The sequence below is a fragment of the Lithobates pipiens genome, unplaced genomic scaffold, assembly GCF_037356315.1.
Source record: "Lithobates pipiens isolate NorthernLeopardFrog02 unplaced genomic scaffold, aLitPip1_a1.2 Scaffold_27, whole genome shotgun sequence".
NCBI classification, from domain to species: Eukaryota; Metazoa; Chordata; class Amphibia; order Anura; family Ranidae; genus Lithobates; species Lithobates pipiens.
In genome coordinates, this window is record NW_027507788.1 from 208,474,584 (window position 1) to 208,500,397 (window position 25,814).

A 25,814-nucleotide genomic window follows, 5' to 3' on the forward strand; every position below is an offset into this window, starting at 1 on the left:
ATTGCATATCCCTGCCATAGAGGAACCGTGCTCCACCCAACTTCCTCCCCATCTGCATAGCTGCAGCGGATAGCACCACCTGCAGTGGAGAAAGTAGACTGCACCTGCCTACAAGCAGCTCCCCATCCCTAAATTCCTCCGCTTAGTGCTTTCTATTGACAAAAATAAAAACAGCTGACGCTTAAGCACGCATGTAAAATGCTTCTAATACACTTCTAAAATGCTCGTATATATGCTCGCAAAACTCTCAAATAAAAATGCCTGAAAATCACTCTGCTCAGGTGTGAATGCAGTCTTATTCAGAGGTATAGTGCCCCATCATTGGTGTCAATGGGAAGTATAGTGCCCCATAGTTGCGGTCGGTGGTAGGAATAGTGCCTTATTGTTGATGGCAGTGACAGGAATTATGCCCCATTGTTGATGTCGGGGGGAGATATAGTGCCCTATTGTTGGGGTCAGTGGTAGGAATAGTACCCCATCATTGGTGTCAGTGGGAAGAATACTGCCCCATCATTGGTGTCAATGGGAAGAATAGTACCCCATCATTGGTGTCAATGGGAAGTATAGTGCCTCATTGTTGGGGTCAATGGTAGAAATAGCACCTTATTATTTATATCATCAACAGGAATTATACCCCATTGTTGGTGTCAGGAGGAGGAAAAGTTCCCCATTGTTGTGGTCAATGGTAAGAATAGTGCCCCATCATTGGTGTAACTAAGAATAGTGCCCCATCATTGGTGTCAACGGGAAGAATAGTGCCCCATCATTGGTGTCAGTGGGAAGCATAGTGCTCCATTGTTGGGGTCAGTAGTAAGAATAGTGCCCCATTGTTGGTGTCAGGGGAAGGAATTATGCCCCATCATTGGTGTCAGTGGGAAGAATAGTGCCGCATTGTTGTCGTTAGTGTAAAGAATAGTGACCTATTGTTGGAGTCAGTGGTAGGCATACTGACCAGTGGAATGGCACTCCCCCCCCCCTCCTCCACAGCACTAAAACACTGCCCCACACCAACCACTGTCCTTACCTTGGATGCGGGTGGTGAGAGCGTGGCGGGCTCGGGGAAATCTGCTCCGGTGTGCTCTCCTGGAGCAGCTTCTGTGGTGTCTCCTCTCTCCTCCTCCTGGTGCTAGGCATCCAATAGGATTGCCAGACATTTTTGGCAATCAGGATACAGGTTTCATACCTGCTTCCCGATTGGCCAGGAGGAGAGTCAGTGTTACAACATACCTGGGTGGGCTCCGGGCGCATCCTCTGCGACCCGAGCCCACCCTATTTTGAAGCTTATTAGAGCCTATGGCTCTAATCAGTGCTTCAAAAAAAAAAACCCAGCCGCTGTAATTCATATGCCCGGTGACCCGAAAGGGGCCGGACACATGAATAGAGGGCGGCTGCGGCGGCAGTGGATAGATTCATGCTATGCATGAATCTATCCATTATGCATATAGGGGGTGGCAAGGATAGTGGGAGCGGCGCCCAAGCGCCCCTAATCAGGGCTGCCGTCAGGGGGGTACAGCAGTTACAACTGTAAGGGGCCTGAGGATCCCGCCCGGGCCAGAAGAAGGCAGAATGGGTGAAGGGGATCCGTGCTGTACAGTATAGAACCGATCTCACAGTTTCTGCAGTTCTCGTGTCATTGATTTTAGACATCAAGCTCTTTACTGCCACCTCTGGCTACTTTGTGCATGTGCACCCCTCGTGTGACAGTGATCTGCTTGTACTATGCTTCTAAGTAACATGTCAGCTTTGTAAAAACGAGCTAGGTCCAGGTAGGAAGTTACAAGTAGGGGCTGTGAAGGAAAGGGAGGGGGGCTGTTTGTGTACAGGAAGGGGCCAGAGGCTTGTACAGATTTGTGTATGTGGGGCTGTCATATATACAGTACAGGTTTGTGTATCCGAGGGGCTGCCATATATACAGGTGTGTGTGTGTGCATATGGGGGGGCTGACATATATACAGGTGTGTGTGTGTGTGTGTGTGTGTGTGTGTATGGGGGGTCTGACATATATACAGCTGTGTGTATGGGGGGGCTGCCATATATACAGGTGTGTGTGTGTGTGTATGGGGGGCTGACATATATACAGGTGTGTGTGTGTGTGTATGGGGGGGCTGACATATATACAGGTGTGTGTGTGTATGGGGGGGCTGACATATATACAGGTGTGTGTGTATGGGGGGCCGACATATATACAGGTGTGTGTGTGTATGGGGGGTCTGACATATATACAGGTGTGTGTATGGGGGGCTGCCATATATACAGGTGTGTGTATGGGGGGCTGCCATATACAGGTGTGTGTGTGTGTGGGGCTGACATATATACAGGTGTGTGTGGGGCTGACATATATACAGGTGTGTGTGTGTGTGTGGGGCTGACATATATACAGGTGTGGGAACAGACAAATATACAGGTGTGTGGGGGGGCTGATATATATACAGGTGTGTGTGAGGGGGGCTGCCATATATACAGGTGTGTGTGGGGGGGCTGACATATATGCAGGTGTGAGGGGGGCTGACAAATATACAGGTGTGGGGGGGGGGGGGGTGCTGACATATATACAGGTGTGTGTGAGGGGGGCTGACATATATACAGGTGTGTGTGGGGGGCTGACATATATACAGGTGTGTGTGAGGGGGGTTGAAATATATACAGGTGTGTGTGGGGGGCTGACATATATACAGGTGTGTGTGGGGGGGGGCTGACACATATACAGGTTTGGGGGGGCGGACAAATATACAGGTTTGGGGGGCCGACAAATATACAGGTGTGTGAGGGGGGGCTGACAAATATACAGGTGTGGGGGGGGGGGGCTGACATATATACAGGTTTGGGGGGCGGACAAATATACAGGTGTGTGTGAGGGGGGCTGACAAATATACAGGTTTGTGGGAGACTGACAAATATACAGGTGTGGGGGGGGCTGACATATATACAGGTGTGTGTGAGGGGGGCTGCCATATATACAGATGTGTGTTGGGGGGCTGACATATATACAGGATTGGGGGGGGGCTGAGTGCGTACAGGTGAGGTGGCCAGTGTGCGGATTTGGTAGGATGGCCCATAGGCAAGCCCTGGGAAATGTTGATGGTCAGGCTTGGGGGAGGGGGGGGGCCCAGGTCTAAAACTGTGTAAGGGGCCCAAAAATTTCTGATGGCTGCCCTGCCCCTAATGGACGGGGCCGCCCCTGATACTGACCCATTGTTGGTGTCAGTGGTAGGAATAGTGCCTTGTGGAAATAATAGTGCCTCAAAGGCCGGATAAAGATAAGCAAAGGATCACATCTGGCCCCTGGACCACAGTTTGGAGACCACTGGCCTACAGAATATCAACTGAAAGTCTAAAAAAAAAAAACTTTGTTGCTTGCCATGGGTAACTTGCTCAAGTTCCAATCAAGCATGACACCACTCAAAAGCCCTTTCTGGCTGACTTCACCAACAGTGAGTGCTGGCCAAACTGAAGGGCTCCTCCCGTCTCCCTTATCACATTGCAGTCTACGCTTGCTCACAGAGAGCTCACAAAATTTCCCTAAGCTTGTGATGGCGTGGAACCAGGGTCGGATTAAGAGCATCATGTGCTTGGTGCTGAGGATTTTGGTGGGCCTTTTAGGGGGCATCCTTCTGTGTTTCTAAGAGCCTGTGTTGGCATGAGCCCAAACTCTAAAGGGCACATGCAAACAAGGGAAGCCTCGCATTTGATTTGCCAGGTTGCCGTAAGGGCCGTGCATTGGCGTGCACTCTGAGCTGAAAGAGTGCAGCCGAGCAGGCCTAACACTATGGAAGCCCCAGATTTCTGCAAGAGCCCATCATTGGCGTGCACCAGGCTTCAGTTAGGACTGCTCATGAGGTGCCCATTATCAATCCAACCACCCTGCCCAGGCGGTGCATGCATAATGCAGGGCCCATCAGGGGAGAACTCTGTTGGCTCATTGCTTTTCATGAGCAGTGTGTTCTTTTTGAGTGGCTGGGCCTATATTAAGGTAGGGGCCTGCAGCTGCAGCTCCAATAGCCCCAGTGGAGTAACTAGAACCTTCAGGGCCCTGATGCAAGAAACCATGAAGGGCCCCCTGAACCCCAGCCAGGGCCCTTCCCTTCAGAGTCCGGCGGTGGAACTCCAGGGCATGGTCACAGGTATGACCATTGTGAGCCCTGTAGTTCCACTACTGGTATCAGTTGTTTTTTTTATTATTATTTTTTTAATTTTTAGGTGCCCCATTGGGGGACTGTCCCTAGGCAGGATGGGGTCCCCATCCCCAGAAGAGATGAGGTCCTTTTCTCCAGGGCAGATGAAGTTACTGCCCCCAGGTGAGAAGGGGTCCCTGTCCCCAGGGGAGGTGGGGGTCCCTGTCCCCACGTGAGAAGGGGTCCCTGTCCCCAGGGGGAGATGGAGGGGGTATGTAATGGTGTGTGGGGGATGGGGCCCTCTCACTCACCATGACCAGGCTGCAGGCCATGCACTCATCCATGTTGGCCGGGGGGGGGGGGGGGGGGCTGGCAGACAAGCCTGCAGTGTCCTCCGTGGAGCCGGCTCTAATAGGGCTGCAATGCATCTGTGTGCTTAAAGTTTGTTTACCCGGGAGAAGTATGCAGTGCAGTGTGGGCCGGACTCGGGGGGGCGGGACTCTGGCTGGGGAGAACAGACATCGGACTGAGCGGTAATGCATGGAGCAGGAGAGGGGTACTCTGAGGAGCCGGCTGAGGACACAGGTCATGCGGGGAATGCACAACTAAAGAGCAGCCAGTGCGATAGTCGAGCATGGAGCTCTGCTAGCCACCCTCCACCTCCAGCCACCCATGTGCATGGTGCAGTGGTACCCATAGCTGCCTATGCTGCTGCCGAACATATGTAGATGGGGCTTCATGGGCCCCCTGCATCACAGGGCCCGGTTGCGGTCGCGACTGCTGCACCCCCTATAGTTACGCCCCTGAATGGCCCCTACGTTAATACAGCCCTGCGTGGAACTGGTGGTGCCTCTCCCCTCTAGGAATGAACGTGTACTATGTGCGTGAAATCCATGTGTGTGTGTATGGAAAGATCTTTCTGTAAATGGGATGGACATACAAACACCATCTCATGTGTTTTAATGAAAGAAACACATGGGGTCCATTTTATTTTTTTAAATATATATAAATAAAATGTGATATTTTTTGTGGAATTTTCCGGCTGACCTATGACCACTGAGCAACTGGAGAACTCATTCCCTCTATTAGGTTTGTGGATCGATGCAGCCTTGGGCTTTCTTAACTCCGCACAAAGGTCTCTCCAGCAGAAGAGGAGAAAGGGTTACAGAGAAGAGATTGTAGGTGGACCTCTCTGTGTTGGGAATAGGCGACACTCCTCCAGCATCAGTATAAAAATAGTCAGACTGGGACTTGCTGCATGTTATTCTCCATCTCCAGCTCTGATAGGCTTAGTGACCGGTGAGCGCTGCTCTGCCAATGGCTCCTCCAAACTTTTTTGGCACCTGGACCATGGTCAGCAATGAGAACTTTGACCGCTTCTTGCAGACTCTGGGTAAGATACTGTCTGTGGGTCTGATTGTTCTGTGTCTGGTGTCACAAGATAACAAAACCAAACATCCTTTCCTTGTTCCCTCTTCCATCAGAGTGACCTTCATCCACTTGGAGGTTATTCATGGTCAGCATGCAGGGTGCTCATGGGAATAAAATACCCGGTTATTTCAGAGTAGCAGATTTAATTTTTTTTTTTTTGTTTTTACATTGGCGCATCATTTCCAGGCAGAAGGCCGTCCATCTGCCAGACTACGGTAAATTTAAAGATAACATTTCATTATTAAAATTCACAAGAATTGTAACATGGAACACAACAAGTCTGATGGAGGGACAGGCAGGAAAGGGGAGCTGGAGCTCAACTAAAAAGGTTTCATCTATTGGCAAACTTTATACTAAAGACATTGGGCTTGTCTCCATTCTTATTTAAAATTCTATGGTTGTTTGATAATCTGTTCTCATGATAAAATTGATGATTTTTGGATGGTCTAGGATCCTTGGCTTAATATATTCGCTCAAGCATTACATGTTTGAATTTTGTTATCTATCTTTAATAGAAATAATGTATTTTTTTTCCCCCCTCAGTTTAGGCCGATACGTATTCTACAGATATTTGTATTAAAAAAAAATCGCAATAGGCATTTGGTTTGCACAAAAGTAATAGCGTCTACAAAATAGGGGATAGTTTTGTGGCATTTTTATAAAAAAAATGTGTGTGTGTGTGTGTGTGTGTGTGTGTGTGTTATATATATATATTTTTTTTTAATAAAAATGCCACAAAACTAATTATATATTTATATATTATTAGTTTTTTGGGCATTTTTACATATATATATATATATATATGTATATGTATGTATATATATATATATATATATATATATATATATATATATATATAATTGACATTTTATAAAAAGAAAAAAAAAATTATATATATATATATATATATATATATATATATATATATATATATATATATATATATATATACAGTGGTGTGAAAAAGTGTTTGCCCCCTTCCTCATTTCCTGTTCCTTTGCATGTTTGTCACACTTAAGTGTTTCGGAACATCAAACCAATTTAAACAATAGTCAAGGACAACACAAGTAAACACAAAATGCAATTTGTAAATGAAGGTGTTTATTATTAAAGGTGAAAAAAAATCCAAACCATCATGGCCCTGTGTGAAAAAGTGATTGCCCCCCTTGTTAAAACATACTATAACTGTGGTTGTCCACACCTGAGTTCAATTTCTCTAGCCACACCCAGGCCTGATTATTGCCACACCTGTTCACAATCAAGGCATCACTTAAATAGGAGCTGCTTGACACAGTAAGGTCCACCAGAAGATCCTTAAAAGCTACACATCATGCCGAGACCCAAAGAAATTCAGGGACAATTGAGAAAGAAAGTAATTGAGATCTATCAGTCTGGAAAGGGTTATAAAGCCATTTCCAAAGCTTTGGGAATCCAGCGAACCACAGTGAGAGCCATTATCCACAAATGGCGAAGACATGGAACAGTGGTGAACCTTCCCAGGAGTGGCCGGCCGCCCAAAATTACCCCAAGAGCGCAGCGACGACTCATCCAAGAGGTCACAAAAGACCCCACAACAACGTCCAAGGAACTGCAGGCCTCACTTGCCTCAGTTAAGGTCAGCGTTCATGCCTCCACCATCAGGAAAAGATTGGGCAAAAATGGCCTGCATGGCAGAGTTCCAGGGAGAAAACCACTGCTGAGCAAAAAGAACATCAAAGCTCGTCTCAATTTCTCCACAACACACCTTGATGATCCCCAAGACTTTTGGGACAACATTCTGTGGACCGATGAGACAAAAGTGGAACTCTTTGGAAGGTGTGTGTCCAAGTATATCTGGCGTAGAAAAAACACTGCATTTCATAAAAAGAACATTATACCAACAGTAAAATATGGTGGTGGTAGTGTGATGGTCTGGGGCTGTTTTGCTGCTTCAGGACCTGGAAGACTTGCCGTGATAAAAGAAACTATGAATTCTGCTGTCTACCAAGAGATCCTGAAGGAGAATGTCCGACCATCTGTTCGTGTACTCAAGCTGAAACGAACTTGGGTTCTACAGCAGGACAATGATCCTAAACACACCAGCAAGTCCACCACCGAATGGCTGAAGAAAAACAAAATGAAGACTTTGGAGTGGCCTAGCCAAAGTCCTGACCTGAATCCTATTGAGATGTTGTGGTATGACCTTAAAAAGGGCGTTCATGCTCGAAAACCCTCTAATGTAACTGAATTAGGACAATTCTGCAAAGATGAGTGGGCCAAAATTCCTCCAGGACGCTGTAAAAGCCTCATTGCACGTTATCGCAAATGCTTGGTTGCAGTTGTTGCTGCTAAGGGTGGCCCAACCAGTTATTAGGTTTAGGGGGCAATCACTTTTTCACACAGGGCCATGATGGTTTGGATTTTTTTTCACCTTTAATAATAAACACCTTCATTTACAAATTGCATTTTGTGTTTACTTGTGTTGTCCTTGACTATTGTTTAAATTGGTTTGATGTTCCGAAACACTTAAGTGTGACAAACATGCAAAGGAACAGGAAATGAGGAAGGGGGCAAACACTTTTTCACACCACTGTACACACATACACATACACACACACACACACACATACACACACACACACATTTTTTTTTATAAAAATGCCACAAAACTAATTATATATTTATATATTATTAGTTTTTTTGGCATTTTTATAAAAAAAAAAGTATATATATATATATATATATATATATATATACACACACATTTTTTTTATAAAAATGCCACAATACTATCCCCTATTTTGTAGATGCTATTACTTTTGTGCAAGCCAAATGCCTATTGTTGTGTTTTTTTTTTTTTTCACAATCAAAAGAGATCAAATACCACCAAAAGAAAGCTCTATTTGTGGGGGGGGGGGGGGGGGGGGGGTGACGTTAATTTTGTTTGGGAGCCACGTCGCACAATTGTCAGCTAAAGTGACGCAGTGCCAAATCGCAAAAAACACTCTGGTCTTTGGGCAGCCAAATGCTTTGGGGCTGAAGTGGTTAACGGAGCTGACCACACTGGTGTGACCTATGCCATTGAAAACCATATAACCTATTTTCCAACCAGTGTCAGAGAAAGGGAGAGATGTGTGTATATACTGTACATTGTGGAGAACTCTAGAGCTCTAGGAGGGAAATATGTGTCCCCCGTCATCCTCCTTGGACTACTTACTCTATGGCCAGGCTTACCTATACTATAAGGCTATCACTGTAACCTACAGCTTGAGATGGCTGTTCAGATTTCAGACTGTCTAGATATAAACTGGTATGAATCACTGTGTAGCTGGGAACAAATCTGCCTCATTACAATATTTGGTATTCAGCCAACTGCATCCTCCTAACTGTGCTGGTGACTGGGTGAAATGGCTCTAGGAATTTGTTTTGTAGATTTAAAGTGATAATATTTTTTTTTTTTTTTTTTATTATTTCTTTTTTTTTTTTAGCACTTTCAGCAGCTGATTTAATTGCTTACTCAGTATTCAACTTCTTTATTTTCTCATCCTTACCTCTGTTCTCGTTTAGGTTGGTGCCATGACTGCTGCCCCCAGGATTCCTGTCTCATGGGTGGCTCTTTTCTTTTGCAGTGGTTCTCAATTACCCCCAACAGGCCATGTTTTGGGAATTTCTCTTAGATAAAATAGCTGTCTAAAATGTCCAAGCCATTGACTCTGATTTAACCATATCAGCCCTGGAAGGATTTACACACCCCCCCCCTTAATGACTGGGCCATTTTGCCATTTTTCTTTTGTGATGCGGCGCTGTGTCACTTTAACCGACAATAGGGCAGTCATGTGACACTGTACCCAAACAAAACTTGTGGGGTTTTTTTGTTTTTTCACCCACAAATAGAGCTTTCTTTTGGTATTTGATCACCTCTGTAGTTTATTTTTTGCGCTATAAACAAAAAAAAGACATGACCTGCAGAGAGCCGCTGACTGACAGTCCCCAGCTCTCTACTCATGGAGAACTGAACGATCAGCGGTGTTTGATCATTAAGTCATTGTGGAGCTGGTGGATGTTAGAGACCTTGCACTCCTCCACCTTCTGTTTGAGGATGCCCCACAGATGCTCAATAGGGTTTATGCATGGCCAGTCCATCACCTTTAGCAAGGCAGTGGTCGTCTTGGAGGTGTATTTTGGAACACTGCCTTGAGGCCCAGTCTCTGAAGGAAGGGGATCATACTCTGCTTCAGTATGTCACAGTACATGTTGGCATTCATGGTTCCCTCAATGAACTGTAGCTCCCCAGTGTCAGCGGCACTCTTGCAGCTCCAGACCATGACACTCCCACCACCATGCTTCACTGTAGGCAAGACACACTTGTCTTTGTACTCCTCACCTGGTTGCCCCCACACACGCTTGTCACTATCTGAACCAAATAAGTTTATCTTGGTCTCATCAGACCACAGAACATGGTTCCAGTCCAGTAATCCATGTCCTTAGTCTGCTTGTCTTCAGCAAACTGTTTGCAGGCTTTCTTGTGCATCATCTTTTAGACAAGGCTTCCTTCTGGGATGACAGCCATGCAGACCAATTGGATGCAGTGTGCGGCATATGGTCTGAGCACTGACAGGCTGACCCACCCAACCCATTCAACCTCTGCAGCATGTTAAACCACTGAATGGTCTTGGCATCCATGCTGCAGCTCCATTTCAGGGTCTTGGCAATCTTCTATAGCCTAGGCCAGTGATGGCGAACCTTGGCACTCCAGATGTGTCACGATCACTCTGACGTTTCGGCCATACACAGGAGACTTACCCGTAGAGACCTGTCGTGGAGAGCCCGTCGTTTCCCTTTGACGCGCGCTAAAGCTAACGAACGCACTCGCGTCAACACGAACGAGCGCGCACACGCACGTGGGTCACGAACGGGAGCACGTCTACTCGCGGGGGCGCGCTGACCCGTCGTACGTCCGTTTGGCGCCCTAAGGTCTTCTTAAGTCACTGGCTCCCTTCCATCCGTGCTGTCCAGTCTACAGCGTGTCCGTGACCTTGCTTCCTGTACCAGTACCTGTTACCTTGATCCTTGATACCCGGCTTGTTCTTTGACCTTGATCCATTGCTGCCTGCCTACGACCTCTGCTTGTCTGACCACGTCTCCGCCTCATCCTCTTGTACCTTGCTGATCGATTCCTGCTGACCCGGCCTGTACCCGACTCCGCTGTTCCTGTTTACCTGTTGGGGTTCCTGTGTTTCCTGACGCCCACCTACCAGCCAGTCTCCGCACTTGTGCCTGCCTGCTACAGTCAAGTACCATCAGCTCTACCAACTTGCTGTCGGTGCCCAGCTGCTTATCCGGACCAGTCCTACCTGCCAGGCACTTGTGCCCCCTGAACTTTTGAATACCTGTCTCCATCTCCAGGGGTTCATTAGCCAGGGGATACGAGGGGCCGCTCCCTGCATTCCAGGCTCAACTACTAGGTACGTGACAAGATGTTTTGGAACTACATTTCCCATGATGCTCCAGTACACTGCAGTGTGGATGAGCATCATGGGAAATGTAGTTCCAAAACATCTGGGGTGCCAAGGTTCGCCATCACTGGCCTAGGCCATCTTTATGTAGAGCAACAATTCTTTTTTTTTTTTTTTTTCAGATCCTTAGCTTTCTTTGCTATGAGGTGCAATGTTGAACTTCCAGTGACCAGTATGAGAGAATGAAAGCGATGACACCAAATTTAACACACCATAGACCTTGTAATACTAATAAGTCACATGACACCGGGTAGGGAAAATGGCTAATTGGACCCAATTTGGACATTTTCACTTAGGCCCCTTTCACACAGGCTTTCCGATCAGGTCCGTCTGTCAGGTTTTTCATGCGGACCTGATTGGATGCTCCATTCACCTCTATGGAGCGGCAGATGTCAGCGGTGACATGTCCACTGATATCCCATCCTCTCCGTGAAATACAGACGGATGGAAACCCTATTTTCCCTCTGTCTGGCGAATCGGATTGGATGAAAACTGACAGTCAGACCATTTTTATCCGATCTCCATGGAGGACAGCGGGGCTTTGACAAGTCCATTGCCGCACGGTGACCTGTCATCCGCCTGCACATTGGGGATCAGCGGATCGATCCCTGCCGAGTCCATACACGGATAAGGGTCTTTTTACACGGGCTTAGGGGTGTACTCACTTTTGTTGCCAGCAGTTTAGACATTAATGGCTATGTTGAGTTATTTTGAGGGGACAGCAAATGTACACTGTTATACAAGCTGTACACTCACTACTTTACATTGTAGACAAGTGTCCTTTCTTCATTGTTGGCACATGAAAAGATAGAATAAAATATTTACAAAAAATGTGAGGGGTGTACTCACTTTTGTGAGATGTTTTGTAAGCAAAAATGAAAACCCCCAGTGGTGATTAAATACAGTAAAACCTTGGTTTGAGAGCGTTTTGCAAGACAAGCAAAATGTTTAAATACATTTTGACTTGATATAAGTAGTGTCATGTCACAACTGAGTATAAAAGAGAACAGAGGCGCCTCTAAGTGTAGCAATATGGTTACATTTAATGAAGGTACAACATTTAGCAACTCACATGGTTGATGATTAAAACAGACACATCGAAGTATGCAGGCATCCAAGGTAGATCTGTCCACATAGACCATCCCCCGCACTGCCGGCTCTCACTGATGTCAGTCTGCAATCGTGACCGGGAAGAGTACCCTGCTGTAGAGCAATCTGAAAGTGAGGCTTGAACCACAGCGGTTTTAGCTCTTTTGCTCTACTGCAGGGTAGTCTTCCCGGTCACGATTGCAGGCTGACATCAGTGAGAGCCGGCAGTGCGGGGGATGGTCTATGTGGACAGATCTACCTTGGATGCCTGCATACTTCGATGTGTCTGTTTTAATCATCAACCATGTGAGTTGCTAAATGTTGTACCTTCATTAAATGTAACCATATTGCTACACTTAGAGGCGCCTCTCTTCTCGCTTATACTCTGGCGCTCTTGCTGGATTTTGCTTCTCATCCCTTTTGTGGATGGACATTTTATGGTTGCACAACCTATCAGTTTGCTATAATCCCCCCCCCCCCCCTTTTTTTTTTCCTGCCTGGAAACTCGCCACCATGTTGGCTAATGTGTCCATGAACACTATGGCGTTTACAGGCAGAAAACACAAATCTGACAGGGGTTATAATCCTCCCTTGCTCTATCCAAAACGAGGGAGTAAGTGTTTTGATGTTTTGCCTATATAGTTCTACTTTAACCTTCACTTCCTGTCCCCTGGCCGCAACAGGAAAGGAGAGGCAATCCCTTCAAAATGAGGAAAATCCCTGGTTGTCAATGGGATTTTCATTAACTTTCGGTGACTATGGTCAGCAGTAGGGATGAGCCGAACACCCGCCGGTTCGGTTCGCACCAGAACTTTCGAACGGACCCCAAATTCGTACGAACGTTAGAACCCCATTGAAGTCTATGGGACTCGAACGTTCGAAATGAAAAGTGTTAATTTTAACGGCTAATATGCAAGATACTGTCCTAAAAAGGGTTTGGGGACCTGGCTCCTGCCCCAGGGGACATGGGTCAATGCAAAAAAAACTTTTAAAAACGTCCGTTTTGGCGGGAGCACTGATTTTAATGACGATTAAAGTGAAGAAAAAAAAGTGAAATATTCCTGTAAATATGGTGCCTGGGGGGTGTCTGTAGTATGCCTGTGAAGTGCCACGTGCTTCCCGTGTTTAGAACAGTCCCTGCACAAAATGACATTTAACGGAAATAACGTCATTTAAAGCTGCTTGCGGTTTTAATGTTATATCTGGTTCCTGCAATATGGTTGAAAATCATTGAGAAAAATGGCATGGGTAGCCCTCCCTGCCCATTACCAGCCCCTTTGGGTCTTGTACGCATATTAAGGGGAACCCCGTACCCATATTAAAAAAAGGAAATACGTGTGGCCCCCAGGCCCTATATACTCAGAACAGCAGTATACAGGCGGTGCAAACAAGACAGGGACTGTGTAGGTTTGTTGTGTTAAGTTGAATCTGTTTGTAATTTTCAACTGGTACATTTTTAAAGTGTAGCTCCAGTCAAAAAAACTATTTTTAAGCTTTTTGGAAAACATAGGGAAGGGTTATCACCCCTGTATAATTTGTTTTGCCGTCCGTCTTTTTCAGAGCATGCAGACAGCATGCACAATCTCCTACCGCTGACTGCAAGCTCTATTTAAAACGAGCAAGATAGTTAGCTATATAGGGGGATATAGTGGTGTATACTGCGTTCAGAGCACGCAGACAGCATGCACAATCTCCTAACACTGACTGAAAGCTCTATTTAAAACGAGCAAGATATTTAGCTATATAGGTGGATATAGCGGTGTATACTGCGTTCAGAGCACGCAGACAGCACGCACAATCTCCTAACACTGACTGACAGCTCTATTATAAAAGATAGATATATCGCTAGATATATAGGTGAATATAGCGGTGTATACTGCGGTCAGGACACGCAGACAACAACCACTACAGAAGAGCAAGAACGAAAAATCATCCGATAACGATCGGTGTATACTGTGTTGAAGGTACACAGAACACCCACTAACTGCTACAGATGCCAACACACTACACAAGGCCGCCGCGCTGGCAGCCTTATATAGTGTGGGGCGTGTACTACACAGCCTGAGCTATGATTGGCCACAGGCATCCTGCCTGTGGCCAATCATGGCTCTCCTCGCTGCCGGCGCTGTGATTGGCCAAGCATGTGGGGTCACAGTGCATGCTTGGCCAATCATGAGCCAGCAATGCACTACGCCATCGCAGTGCATTGTGGGCCGTGAGCGCCACACGAATTTGGTGCGAACGGCCCATAACGTTCGGAATTTGCCGAACGGGCGAACAGCCGATGTTCGAGTCGAACGTATGTTCGACTCGAACACGAAGCTCATCCCTAGTCAGCAGACAGCAATGAAAAACTGCCAGGAGTTCTAATCCCTCTCCACTCAATTTATAGGCAACATAGCAAACTTTTTTTTTTCTTTTTTTTTTTTCTTAAAGAAATATCTTGGCTCTTTGTAAATTCTGGTTGCTCAACCTGTGGCCCTCCCAGCTGTTGCAGAACTACAAGTCCCATGAGGCATTTCAAAGCCGATAGTTACAAGCATGACTCCCAAAAGGCAGAGGCGTGATGGGAATTGTAGTTCAGCAACAGCTAGAGGGCCACAGATTGAGCACCCATGTAAAATGTTTATGGTGCAGACTTGGGAGACGTGGCTAATTTTGTTGCTTTGTGCAATGACCGGACTTTTCCAAACCTTTCCTAACAAGATTTCCTGTTGCAAGGTGCCAATAAGACCTACTTGTCCAATATGATGCATTACTGGTATTAAGCTATGAATGTTATACCCTCATTTCAGGTATAGACATTGTCACCAGGAACTTGGCCAAACTTGTTAAGCCTCAGAAGATCATAGAACAAGATGGAGACTCGTTTGTCATACGTACACTCAGCACTCTGCGCAATTACCGGGTCCAGTTTACACTGGGACAGGAGTTCGATGAAGACACCAAGGGCCTAGATAACCGAAAATGCAAGGTATGACAAAGTGGCAGGATGACGTCCTGAGCCCCAGGCTGACTAGAAAAGCATGCAGCAGAGAACGATCACATTTCTCTGTGTGGAAGCAGTGGTCTCTCTGCAGAGGTCCAATATATTTCTTGGCGAGTCAGACTTCCAACTCAGTTTGCACACTCTACTTTATTTTGAAGTCTCTAGCTCTGACTCCATAGTTGGTGTGTTGTACCTCCTCCAGAGGTCTGATCTCTGTCTTTCCAAATACATTTCAAGTCAAAATCCTATTTTACGTGTTCAGTTTACATTTATGTGCCACAGTTTAGTGTTTAGTGTGTTCTGAAAGTCAAACTATATGGACCTGTTCACACCTACACTCAGAACAATGAATCCAGCCTCAGACCCCTTTCACACAGATGTTCCAGTCGGGTCCATCTGTCAGTTTATCAGGAGGTCCTGATCGGAAACCTCCATTCTTCTCTATGGATCAGCGGGTAAGAGGCTCAGTTTCCACTAGTGCAACTTTGGAAACATTAAAGCCGCATGACAAGTCACAGCCCATTGATTTCAATAGCACCTGTTCCCATCAATGCGACTTAAAGTTGCAGTGACTTTGAAAACGGTTCCTGCACTACTTTGATGCAACTTTGATCCAGAGACTGTAAAGTTGGATCAAAGCTGCACTCATTCGCACGACTTTGGGGGTTGCAATAGTGCAAATGTAGCCTCAAAGGGTTTGTAAACCCTCATGGTGTGTGGGAGGTGGTGGTGTGTGGTTATTTGTCGTGTGTGTGTGTGTGGGTTTTTTTTTTTTTTCTTCCCCAAAACCATCCCACCCCTCCTTGATTTACTTACCTGAGTCCTGTATTCCCCCCCCCCCCCCCACCAGAGACGCGCTCTTCCCCTCTGCCTGGAGTTCTCAGCCCTTGATTGGATAGATTGATAGCAGGGGCGTACCTAGAGCATTTGGAACCCCCCCGTGAGTGAGGGTCACTTTGATTTGAAGCACCAGGGTCACTGCACCATATACACGCTTTTTTTAGCACCTGTCTCCTGGGCCGGCCTTTTGGTTGGGACCAGAGGAATTTTTTATTAAAAACACCCCACTGTGCCCTCTGCATCCTTCAATATCTTTTTGTCACTACTGTGTACCCCCCTCTCCACAACTGCACCTCTGAACCCCTTTACATTACACAGCCCCTCACAGCTCTGGACCCCCTGCATGTTGCACAAACCCCCCCTACAGTGCAGAATCCTTCCCTACAGTACAGACCTGTCCTTCCCTACAGTACAGACCCCTCCCCTCCCCGGGTGCAACGGATCAAAAAATTCACAAATCATTCCTCGGATCAGAGTCACGGATCGGATCATTTTTCGGATCAGCAAATAATAATTTAGTTTGCAAAAACCTGTGAAAATTCCACCGCCATATAGTCCCCACTGTAATATCCGCAATCTCCCCCACTGTAATATTGGCAGAGTATGGGCAGGGTATGGCTGCTTCCATCTGATCTCTCCCCTACACTGTACAGATTAGTACAGAGAGGGGAGAGAGGAACCGGCGTCATGACATCGCCCGTCAGAGCGATCACATTGTAAACGGCCTGGGTGTAGAAAGATGGCCGCCGCTTCGGAGCTAGGCCGAAGCCGCGGCCTTTCCTAAGGCCGAGACCGCGGCATGTGCCGATCCGAGCAGGGTGGCCCATTCGGATCACAGATCTGTGACGTTCCGTTGCACCCCTACAGTGCAGACACCCCCCCCCCCTACAGTGCACAAACCCCCCTAACAATACAGACCCATAATGTACCACGGAACACACAGAGAGCCCAAGGCAGTGGCATTGCAGGGGGGAGGTGCGCGAGCAACACCTGAGTGACATCTGTCGGCTCAGTGATCCGGGACCCGGTGCAACAATCCCCTTCACTCTGTGGTCGCGTCGCGACGTTCTGATCACAGCCGAGCAGAGTGAAGCCGCCTTCCCTTCTTCCTTAATGTCTACACAGTGCTGTGCATGCAGGAGGAGGGGGAGGCTGCTTCGCTCTGCTCAGCTGTGACAGCCGCTGCCGAGACTGATCAGAATGGCGCGACGCGACCACAGAGAGAAGGGATTGTTGCGCCGGGTCCCGGATCACTGAGCTGACAGATGTCACTCGGGTGCTGCTCGCACCCCCCCCCCCCTGCAATGTCAGTGCCTCGGGCTCTCTCTGTGTGGTGTGTCACCGCGCCACTGCCTAACCCGCGGCGCTGTCTCCTCTTCAGTTGCGGAGGGGGAGGGTGCTCGCCTGACGTACGCCACTGATTGATAGCAGGGCAGCCATTGGCACCCACTGCTGTCAATCAAATCCAGTGACCCAGGGGACGAGTCCGACATTCGGTGCCCAATGCTGGACTCGGGAACGCACCCACACCAGGAGAGTGCTTCTCCTAGGGGGTCATACGATGCGGGGGAGGAGCTTCCAGTGCCCCCGGGGGACCCCAGAAGTCAAGGATCAGGGCCACTCTGTGCAAAATGAAATGCACAGTGGAGTTAAGTATGACATGTTTGTATGGCTTCTATTTTATTTTTTTAAATAGCAATCACTAATGGACGATCGGTGAAAAACAGATGCTGGTAGGAATGTTCACAATGCTTTTAAGTTACCAGTAGATGGCAGCCTAACACCAGTACAAAATTGAGATCTTCGTACTGGACTCGTCCATTACAGGGTCCCCAAACGATAGCCCTCCAAGTTGTTCAGGAACTACAATTCCCATCACGTCTGTGAATGTCATAGTTTTTTACAATCACTCTATGGGATGTGTAGTTCCACAACAGCTGGAGGGCCGTAGTTAGGAGATCCTGCTTACAGCAAGTTATTATATTTATACCACCTCCTATTGGCATTTGCTTTAGTACATTCAGCCATCTGGTTTGCCTAAGCTGGTCATACATTTATACAAAAATTATTATATATAAATTTTTTTTTATTTTTTTTTTAAGATTTATCTTCAACTATGTAGTGCCAGGGCCTGCCTGATTGAATACAAATTGAAAGTGTTTAGGTTTGACCTCATGTTATATGGTTTTGGTAAATCTAAAGGAAGCCTTAGGTTCTGAAGGGTGTGGGGTGTTTTTGCATTTTTCATATTTTGGTGTTGGTGCTCTTTAGGCTATCCTGAGTAGAAATAAGGTGTACACACACATAATAGACTCCATATTTATTTTCTGAGCAGAGTCTGGTCACTTGGGACAATGGACGATTAGTCTGCGTTCAGAAAGGAGAGAAGAAGAACCGGGGTTGGGTCCACTGGCTGGATGGTGATGATCTACATCTGGTATGTCCATGCTGTCTTCTATCCTACAAAAAAACTTTGGACGTTAGTTGTCCTCCCATATAATGATGGTTAATTGGTGAGCTGCTTAACAAGGTGCCATGTTTGGGGCAATGGATATAGTTGGGAGACCTTCAGCTGTTAATTTTGGCTAGTCTTTGAAAGCCAAGTATTGTGAAGGTGTCGTAAAAGACATTGCTGGCTATCTCCTGACACACTAGTTGGCTTGCCACCATTGGCTTAAAATGATTTGTAAAGACTTGTTTGTTTAAAAAATGTCATACTTACCTCCACCCTTCACTGAAGGGTGTTTTCACCTTAATGCATCCTCTAGTAGGGTTCCTGGCATGAAGCAGTAATGCCCCGTACACACGAGCGGACTTTTCGACATCCAAAGTCTGACGGACTGAGTCCGTCAGACTATTCGATCGTGTGTGGGCTGCAACGGACTTTAGCTTCGCTAAAGTCTGACGGACTTTAGAAATGAAGCATGCTTTAAATTTTCCCGACGGAACTCCGCCGGACCCGGTCCCCTTCGAAAAATTCGCTCGTGTGTGTGCTACTCCGACGGACTAAAACCGACGCTAGGGCAGCTATTGGCTACTGTCTATGAACTTCCTACGTCGAATCCAGTCGTACGTCATCACGTTCGACTCCGTCGGAGTTTGGTGTGATGGTGTGTGGTCAAGTCCGTTCGGTCGAAAAGTCCGCCAGAACTCCGTCGGAACTCCGGCGGAACTCCTTTGGAGGTCTGACAGACTTAATCCCTCTCGTGTGTACGGGGCATTAGACTACACTGCCGGGTATGAGTGAAAGAAGCCTTCGCTCTACTACAAAATTTAGTGTCAAACAAGAATAAACATGAATAAAAATGGTGATCAAAATGAACAACTAGTGAATGCAACATGCTAAAGTCAAATCCTAATCGTGTTCACAATATACAAAACAAATCTAAGTGATATAAAGAATGATCTTGCTCAATAGTGTATTAGCCTACAACTACAGCTGATTTAAAAAAAAAAAATGGTTGAATTACATAAATGGTTCAAGTCCATATGTTAAAAGTTGTCGACTTCTCCGCTATATCTTATCATTCAATCCAATAGACAATGTGTATGTGGTAAGGAATAAACTCGCAGAACTCTCACCTCAAATCCTGTATATAAACAGCATTCCAATGATGTATTGTAGACAAAATACAAATGCTATTCCACAATCCTCCATCTTTGTGTGTATTTAAAGGTATCTTGCACCCGGTCCTTAAGCCCAGTAATGAACACGTTGTGTCCGACCCTGTATGCTTCAATAGTGCTAGAAATTAGACATGTGCGATTAGTTTCGTATGAATTTCCGGAAATTTGTGAGGATCCGAAATATGAATTTTTATGCATACGAACTTTGTATGAAATACGAAGTTTCGTTTACAAATTTTGGCAAATTTTTATCATAATGAACTTTCGTTTAACTTTTTCATAACAAATTCATATTTCGTTACGAATCCGAATTGAATTTCGGATACAAATTAATTTTAATACAAAATGAAACGAATTTATTCGTGTAAACTAGAAATTGCAAAAGGAGGGGGAAGTTTGTTTAACTCACTACACTATTGGAGCCTTGTGGTGTTTCTCTCTCTCTCTTCTCCCCCCCCCCCCCCCCTTTTGCGAGTGTGTGGGAATGTTTGACCTTTTTTCCAGAAGTGCATTTGTGAGGTTAGACACTGATGTTGGACAAGAAGGCCTGGTTCGAAGTCTCCGCTCTAATTTATCCCAAAGGTGTTCTGTTGAGGTCAGGACTTTATGTAGGCCAGTCAAGTTCCTCCATCCCAAACTTTTTCATCCATGTCTTTATGGCCCTTGCTTTGTGCACTGGTTCAAATAATTTGGTGTGGGGTTGTTTTCCAGGGGTTGGGCTTGTCCCCTTAGTTCATACCCAAACATTTTGGACAATTTCATGCTCCCAACTTTGTGGGAACAGTTTGGGGATGGCCCCTTCCTGTTCCAACAGGACTGCACACAAAGCACCCCGCCAGAATATTCCAATCAGCGCTCACTGTTATTGGCTAAGAGCGAAGACCTGCTGGTTTTCCAGCATGCACATCCAACAGAAGCTATTGTTGGACAGACCAACATATGCATGGGCCGAATGTCGGATGGTGGTGTGTGTGTGTGTGTGTGTGTGTGTGTGTGTGTGTGTGTGTGTGTGTGGGCGCGGCAAATGTCTCCTGACATTCTGCCCGTGTGTATGGGACTTAAGGGCCCCCCCTCTCCATCCTGAAGAATCCTATTGTGTGCTTACAGCTGCTGGCAGTAAAGGGAGACAAGCCATAAGTACCTCAGGGTTGGGGGGCGCGTTTTGTGGAGCACTCAGGGAGTCTGGACAGCAGAGGGAAATGTGTGGTTCACAGGGAGGGTGATCGTTGTGGCAGAAGGGGCAATTACTGGAACAAATTCCCGCCCCCCCCCCATATGAGTCTCTGCAGCAGTTGAAAGTGGGAGGGAGAGGAGGAGAAGCAAGCTTTCAGCTGCTGCAGAGAGCCATGCAGGAGATCGGTTCCAAAAATTGCTGCCATGCCAATGGCCCTCTTGCCCACTTGTAATTTACCCCACTGCCTGGGCCCTGTACAGAAGGGCCGGTGGTACCCCCTTATTCACGGCCCTGCCTTTAAAGCGGAAATCCACGCAAAAAAAATGGAAAGCAAGTAGCTACCCATACTGCGGCTGCTGGCTTTTAATTATAGGACACTTGCATGTCCAGGAGTCCATCGATGTCGGCACCACAGCTGAAGTTTCCATCAGTTGTTGGGAGCTGGCGCTGCCACTGCGGTTAAATGAACCCGGCAGTGTAGCCTTAAGGATTCATGCTGGGAACTCTACTGCACATGCACGAGGTCCTGTAACTCTCTCCTACTGGCCCACCGACAGGAGGGAACCCAGCGGTGATGTCATGGGCCATGGCGCAGACTGCCGGAAATAGCAACAGGATAACCCCCCCGCAAGGAGGCAGTTGTGGTATTGGAGGGGTAGAGGAGACAAATGAGTAGACGTTCAACTTTTGGGTGGAACTCTGCTTTTTTTAAAGGCATAGTTAACCTTTTTAACAAATGATGTAGGTAAAGGGTGTCTGTAGATTTAAAAAAAGTGCAGCATTGACTAAAGTGGATAATGCCCTGCCTATAGGTGTCGGCCATTCACATACAGAAACTCCCAGATATGGTATCATCCCATACTGCTGTGTTGCTAAAACTCCCAGCTGTTACTGTTCACTTCCATCCATCGGAGAAAGCTTTTTCTGATATCATTGTATATTCCCGCCCTTAGAAAAGCATCAGGGGTGAGATTTCACCTTTCTTAACTGACACTTGTAATTTTGAGCATGAATGCCAACCTTGGACTGTCCTGATTCACTGTTATCCGGATGCCAGCCTTGGAGTTCCATTCCAATGTGTGGGTGCAGTTAGATGTGTGAGTAGGTCGCTGCTGGTATGCCAGGAAAAATGCCATGCTGGAATATGGAGAGGAGTGGCTGCAGCTGTTGGTATTTCTTGTTCGGCCTGTTAACTCCATCACATGGCATGGAATCTGCCCCGACTGACCTAGGCAACTCTCATCCCGCACAGCACACATGACTATAAAATGCCTCACTGTCACTCCACACATGTGACTATTAAATACCTTATTGTCGTCTTCACCCTCCAGATGCAAAACAAATGTTAATTGGTAGGACATTTTAGGAGTAGAGCTGCCAGGGCATCATTGCAAATGGTCAATAAGAAGCCAGTGATGTTAACCACTTGCCAATCATATAACTTACACACATGGCAGTAAGTGGCGCTGCTGCGTAAGATCATGTACCTAGTATGTGATCCTGCACTTCCAAGTAGAGGGCGCGCCAGCGGCGGCCTATACACAGCCAGGAGCTGATCGGTGGCACTGAAGCAAGGAGTGCATAGCTTAACTTCCAGCCTCTCGCTCTGAGAAATCCTCCTAGAATGCACTGAAAGGCATTCGAAGGGTTCTAGTCTCCTACAAAAAAAAAAAAACCTTTTAAAACCTTTTTATGTAATCCTTATTAAAAACCCAATATCAGAAAATGGATCTACCATCACGTAATTCCTCAAACCCCCCCCATCGTTATACAGGGCCCCCACCCCTGCATTGTCAGGGGAACATTTTAGGCACACTCCCATGTTAAAGGATTATTTAGTCTGTTTCAGCAGACATTATTAAATAAATATGATTTTCACCTTTTTGGATGAGTGTAAAGTTATATTATATATTATATATATATATATATATATATATATATATATATATTTATATATTTAAATTAAAAAATTTAAATAAAAATATATATTTAAATATGCTCAAGCAAGTCTGCAGCTGCCTTTTTTTATTAATTGGACACTTACCCGTCCCAGGGTCCAGCGATTTTGGGGGGAGGCGAACGAAGCTCCGCTTGGCGGCACTGTAACTGTGGGCCACCTGGCTGTGGCTTCACAGCCAGGGACGCGATGCACATGTGCAAGCCGCGCTGTGACTGGCCGGGCAATCATCTGGGACCTTGCTCGCGGTGCACCGGGAGGGAGTGGGAGCTGAAACCCCCCCCCCCCCCCCATGATCCAGCAGCCTACAGTCCTGATATCAAGGCCAATGATAGGGTCTAAAGCACTGAACTAGACGTGATAGCCCAGAAGGACAGTAGACTGCCAGAGAATGGGAAGTGCCACCTGCTGATGGAGTAGAGGATCGGGTAAGTAAAAGTGCTTTTACACTCCTAGACTGTAGTCTCCAAACTGACCTGGGGGCCGGGACTAAACGAACAGTTAACCAATTGCAGCGTGTCTTTGGATCTGTCGGGTTTAGATGCATTCTTCCAGCTGTCAATCTAAAGCTCCTAGCATGAGTAGTTCACCAATGGAAGGTGACAATTTTTCTTTTTCCAAAAAAAAAAAAGATGACTTAACCCCCCCCCGTTACTCTGACATTTCTCTCCCCACAGGAGTTGAGCTGTGAGGACCAGGTGTGTAGACAACTGTACCAGCGAGTAAAGGAGGCCTGTTGACATGAAGTGTCCTCAATCTGTCAGGGTGCCGCCTGAAGACAAAACAAATGTTGGAACAACTATCTATGCAATTACTGTTATTTCCCATTTGATATTTATTTTTTATAAAACTCTTGTATTGCTGTGTAACTTGGTATCGCAGTCATCGGGGTAAAGCATTGTGAATACTCTCCTGCAATTAAAAATATAAAGTTAAAGAAATTGTATGTTGCCGTGTTTGTGTGTGGGGTTTTATTTTTATATATTTTTTTTTTTTTGTTTGCAACTGTTGTAATTGAAGTAATTTGACTCTCAAAGATCATGGAACTCCCAATCAAAAATATGCTTCTTCCCTTCTCAGAAGGTTTTCTTTATCTTTAGGGGTTAATAAATAATATAAAATATATATTTTTTTTTTTCTGGGGCAAAGGGGATATTCTTTCCTAGATGTTGGCCATGGAAATCACAATACCTATGCAAAATCCTCCTTCCCAACATTTTTGTTAGATGAATGTTGCATTTAAATCTGTGTTGCAATGCAATTTACTTTTCACTGCAATGTACATCTACAGTGTATTGCAGCAGAACGTGGTTATGTTGTATGAACGAGTCTTAGCCCCTGTACACACGGTCGGAGAATCCGTCGGAATGTGTCCTATCGGACCGTGTCGTCGGATAATCCGACTGTGTGTGGTATGCATCGGACTGATTCAGTCGGAATATCCGTCGGACCCAATTTTCCAACATGTTGGAAATATTTCCCAACCAACTGGTTTGATCGGACATACTCCGATCATGTGTAGAGAATTTTGATCGGACCAAGTGCCACGCATGCTCAGATCAAATTCCTACATCAAAGCTATTGGCTACTAGCCTGAATGTAGTCCCATCGTAACGAAATTACATCATCACGTTCTGAAAGATCGGATTTTTCGCCAACTTTGTCCGACCGTGTGTATGCAACAGTTTCGGACAAAATCCGATGGGCAAAATCCGACGGATTTGGTTGTGGAAAGCTCCGACCTTGTGTACAGGGGCTAAAACCAGTTGTCTCTTCTGTGTGCGGTAGACTATATCTCCCAAGATGCCCAAAATCGGGCAAACCTGAAGAGACCATTTACACACAGATATCAATACTGACACAAAAAAGACCACTCCAGTTGGTCTTCTGCCTCACCCTAACTGACCAGGGCTGCTGACTAAAACTTTTTCTCTTCTTCAAGAAACTTTTATTGTGATATGGAAGAGTTACAACATCAAGTCCAATCACTCTACTAGACCCTTGCTCCCTTTTTTTTATTTTTTATTTTTTTTTAATCTGACACATTCCAACCCAGCTGGGGCTTAGTCATAGGCCGGGGCAAAAAAAAATGCCAGTGGAGAATGAATGGGGTCTGGTGGAGGGCAATGTGCTTGGGACTTGATGTGAACTCGTTCATGTTACAAGAAAATTTCTTAAAGTTGCATGTCTGCCATGACTTTCTTTATTTTTTTGCATCCACACAGAGCATGTCTCCTTGTTACTTTCTACTCAAACCACAATTTTTCTATGCTTTCATCATCTAGAAAGGTGGGAATGTAGTTGTGAGTGGCACAACTTGAGGGTATGCTTCTATAAGACATGGCACCAAAGATGAAACCCAGGTGGTCTATTGCCATTTCCTGACCTTCCAAAAGTTTACTTTGGTTGTTTTGAATGCCATTATTTGAGGGTGTCTTTCTACAAGACATGGTATTAAACCGGTAGTAGATTACCAGTTATGAACCTTCCAAGAGTTTGAGTGGGATCGTTTGAGGGTATGTTTCTATAAGACATGGAGCCGATGATGAGACGCGGGTGTTCTATCACCATTTCCTAACCTTCCAAGAGCTTGGCTGTTATGAATGACAAAATTTGAGGGTATGTCTTCTATGAGACATGCCATCTATGATTAAAACACCATGTGCTCTATTGCCATTTCACAACCTTTCAAGAGTTTGGTTTTTATGAATGACGTTATTTAAGGGTATCCTGTAAAGACATGGCACCAAAGATGAAACACACAGGCAATCTATTGTCATTTCCTATCCTTCCAAGAGCTTGGTTGTTATGGATAACACAACTCTGGTTCATGCTTCTATAGCACATGGCACCAAAGATGAAAAGCAGGGGGTCTTTTGCCATTATACGACCTTCCAAGATCTTGCCACTGTAAGTTCAATCTTTGCACTCCTCTGACTAGCACTAAGCCCATGCAGCTGTGTGCCTTGCATGTGTTTTGTATGTATGGTGGGGTGTTTTTTTTTTTTTTTTTTTTTTTTTTTATTATTTTTTTTTTTTCCCCCTTTTTTCTGGTATGTTTGTATATTAACTAAAATAGTCCTGACTGCTAACCACAGAA

At 45.9% G+C, this 25,814-nt stretch overlaps 1 protein-coding gene across 3 annotated transcripts in view; it reads left to right on the plus strand.

Moving 5' to 3' along the window:
* RBP7 (retinol binding protein 7) overlaps window positions 1-23,655 on the plus strand; it is a 76,093-nt gene extending 52,438 nt beyond the window's left edge. The window contains exons 1-4 of one of the 3 annotated variants that reach the window (XM_077458162.1): window positions 5,350-5,505; window positions 14,923-15,101; window positions 18,292-18,393; window positions 23,392-23,655. In XM_077458162.1, the coding sequence (XP_077314288.1) occupies window positions 5,430-5,505; window positions 14,923-15,101; window positions 18,292-18,393; window positions 23,392-23,454 (420 nt within the window). In that variant the 5' untranslated portion in view covers window positions 5,350-5,429 and the 3' untranslated portion in view covers window positions 23,455-23,655. Of the gene's footprint in view, window positions 1-5,349; window positions 5,506-14,922; window positions 15,102-18,291; window positions 18,394-23,391 lie in introns of those variants that run through there. The other 2 variants (XM_077458159.1, XM_077458161.1) reach the window with 2 other exon arrangements.
* The last annotated feature ends 2,159 nt before the right edge of the window (window positions 23,656-25,814 follow it).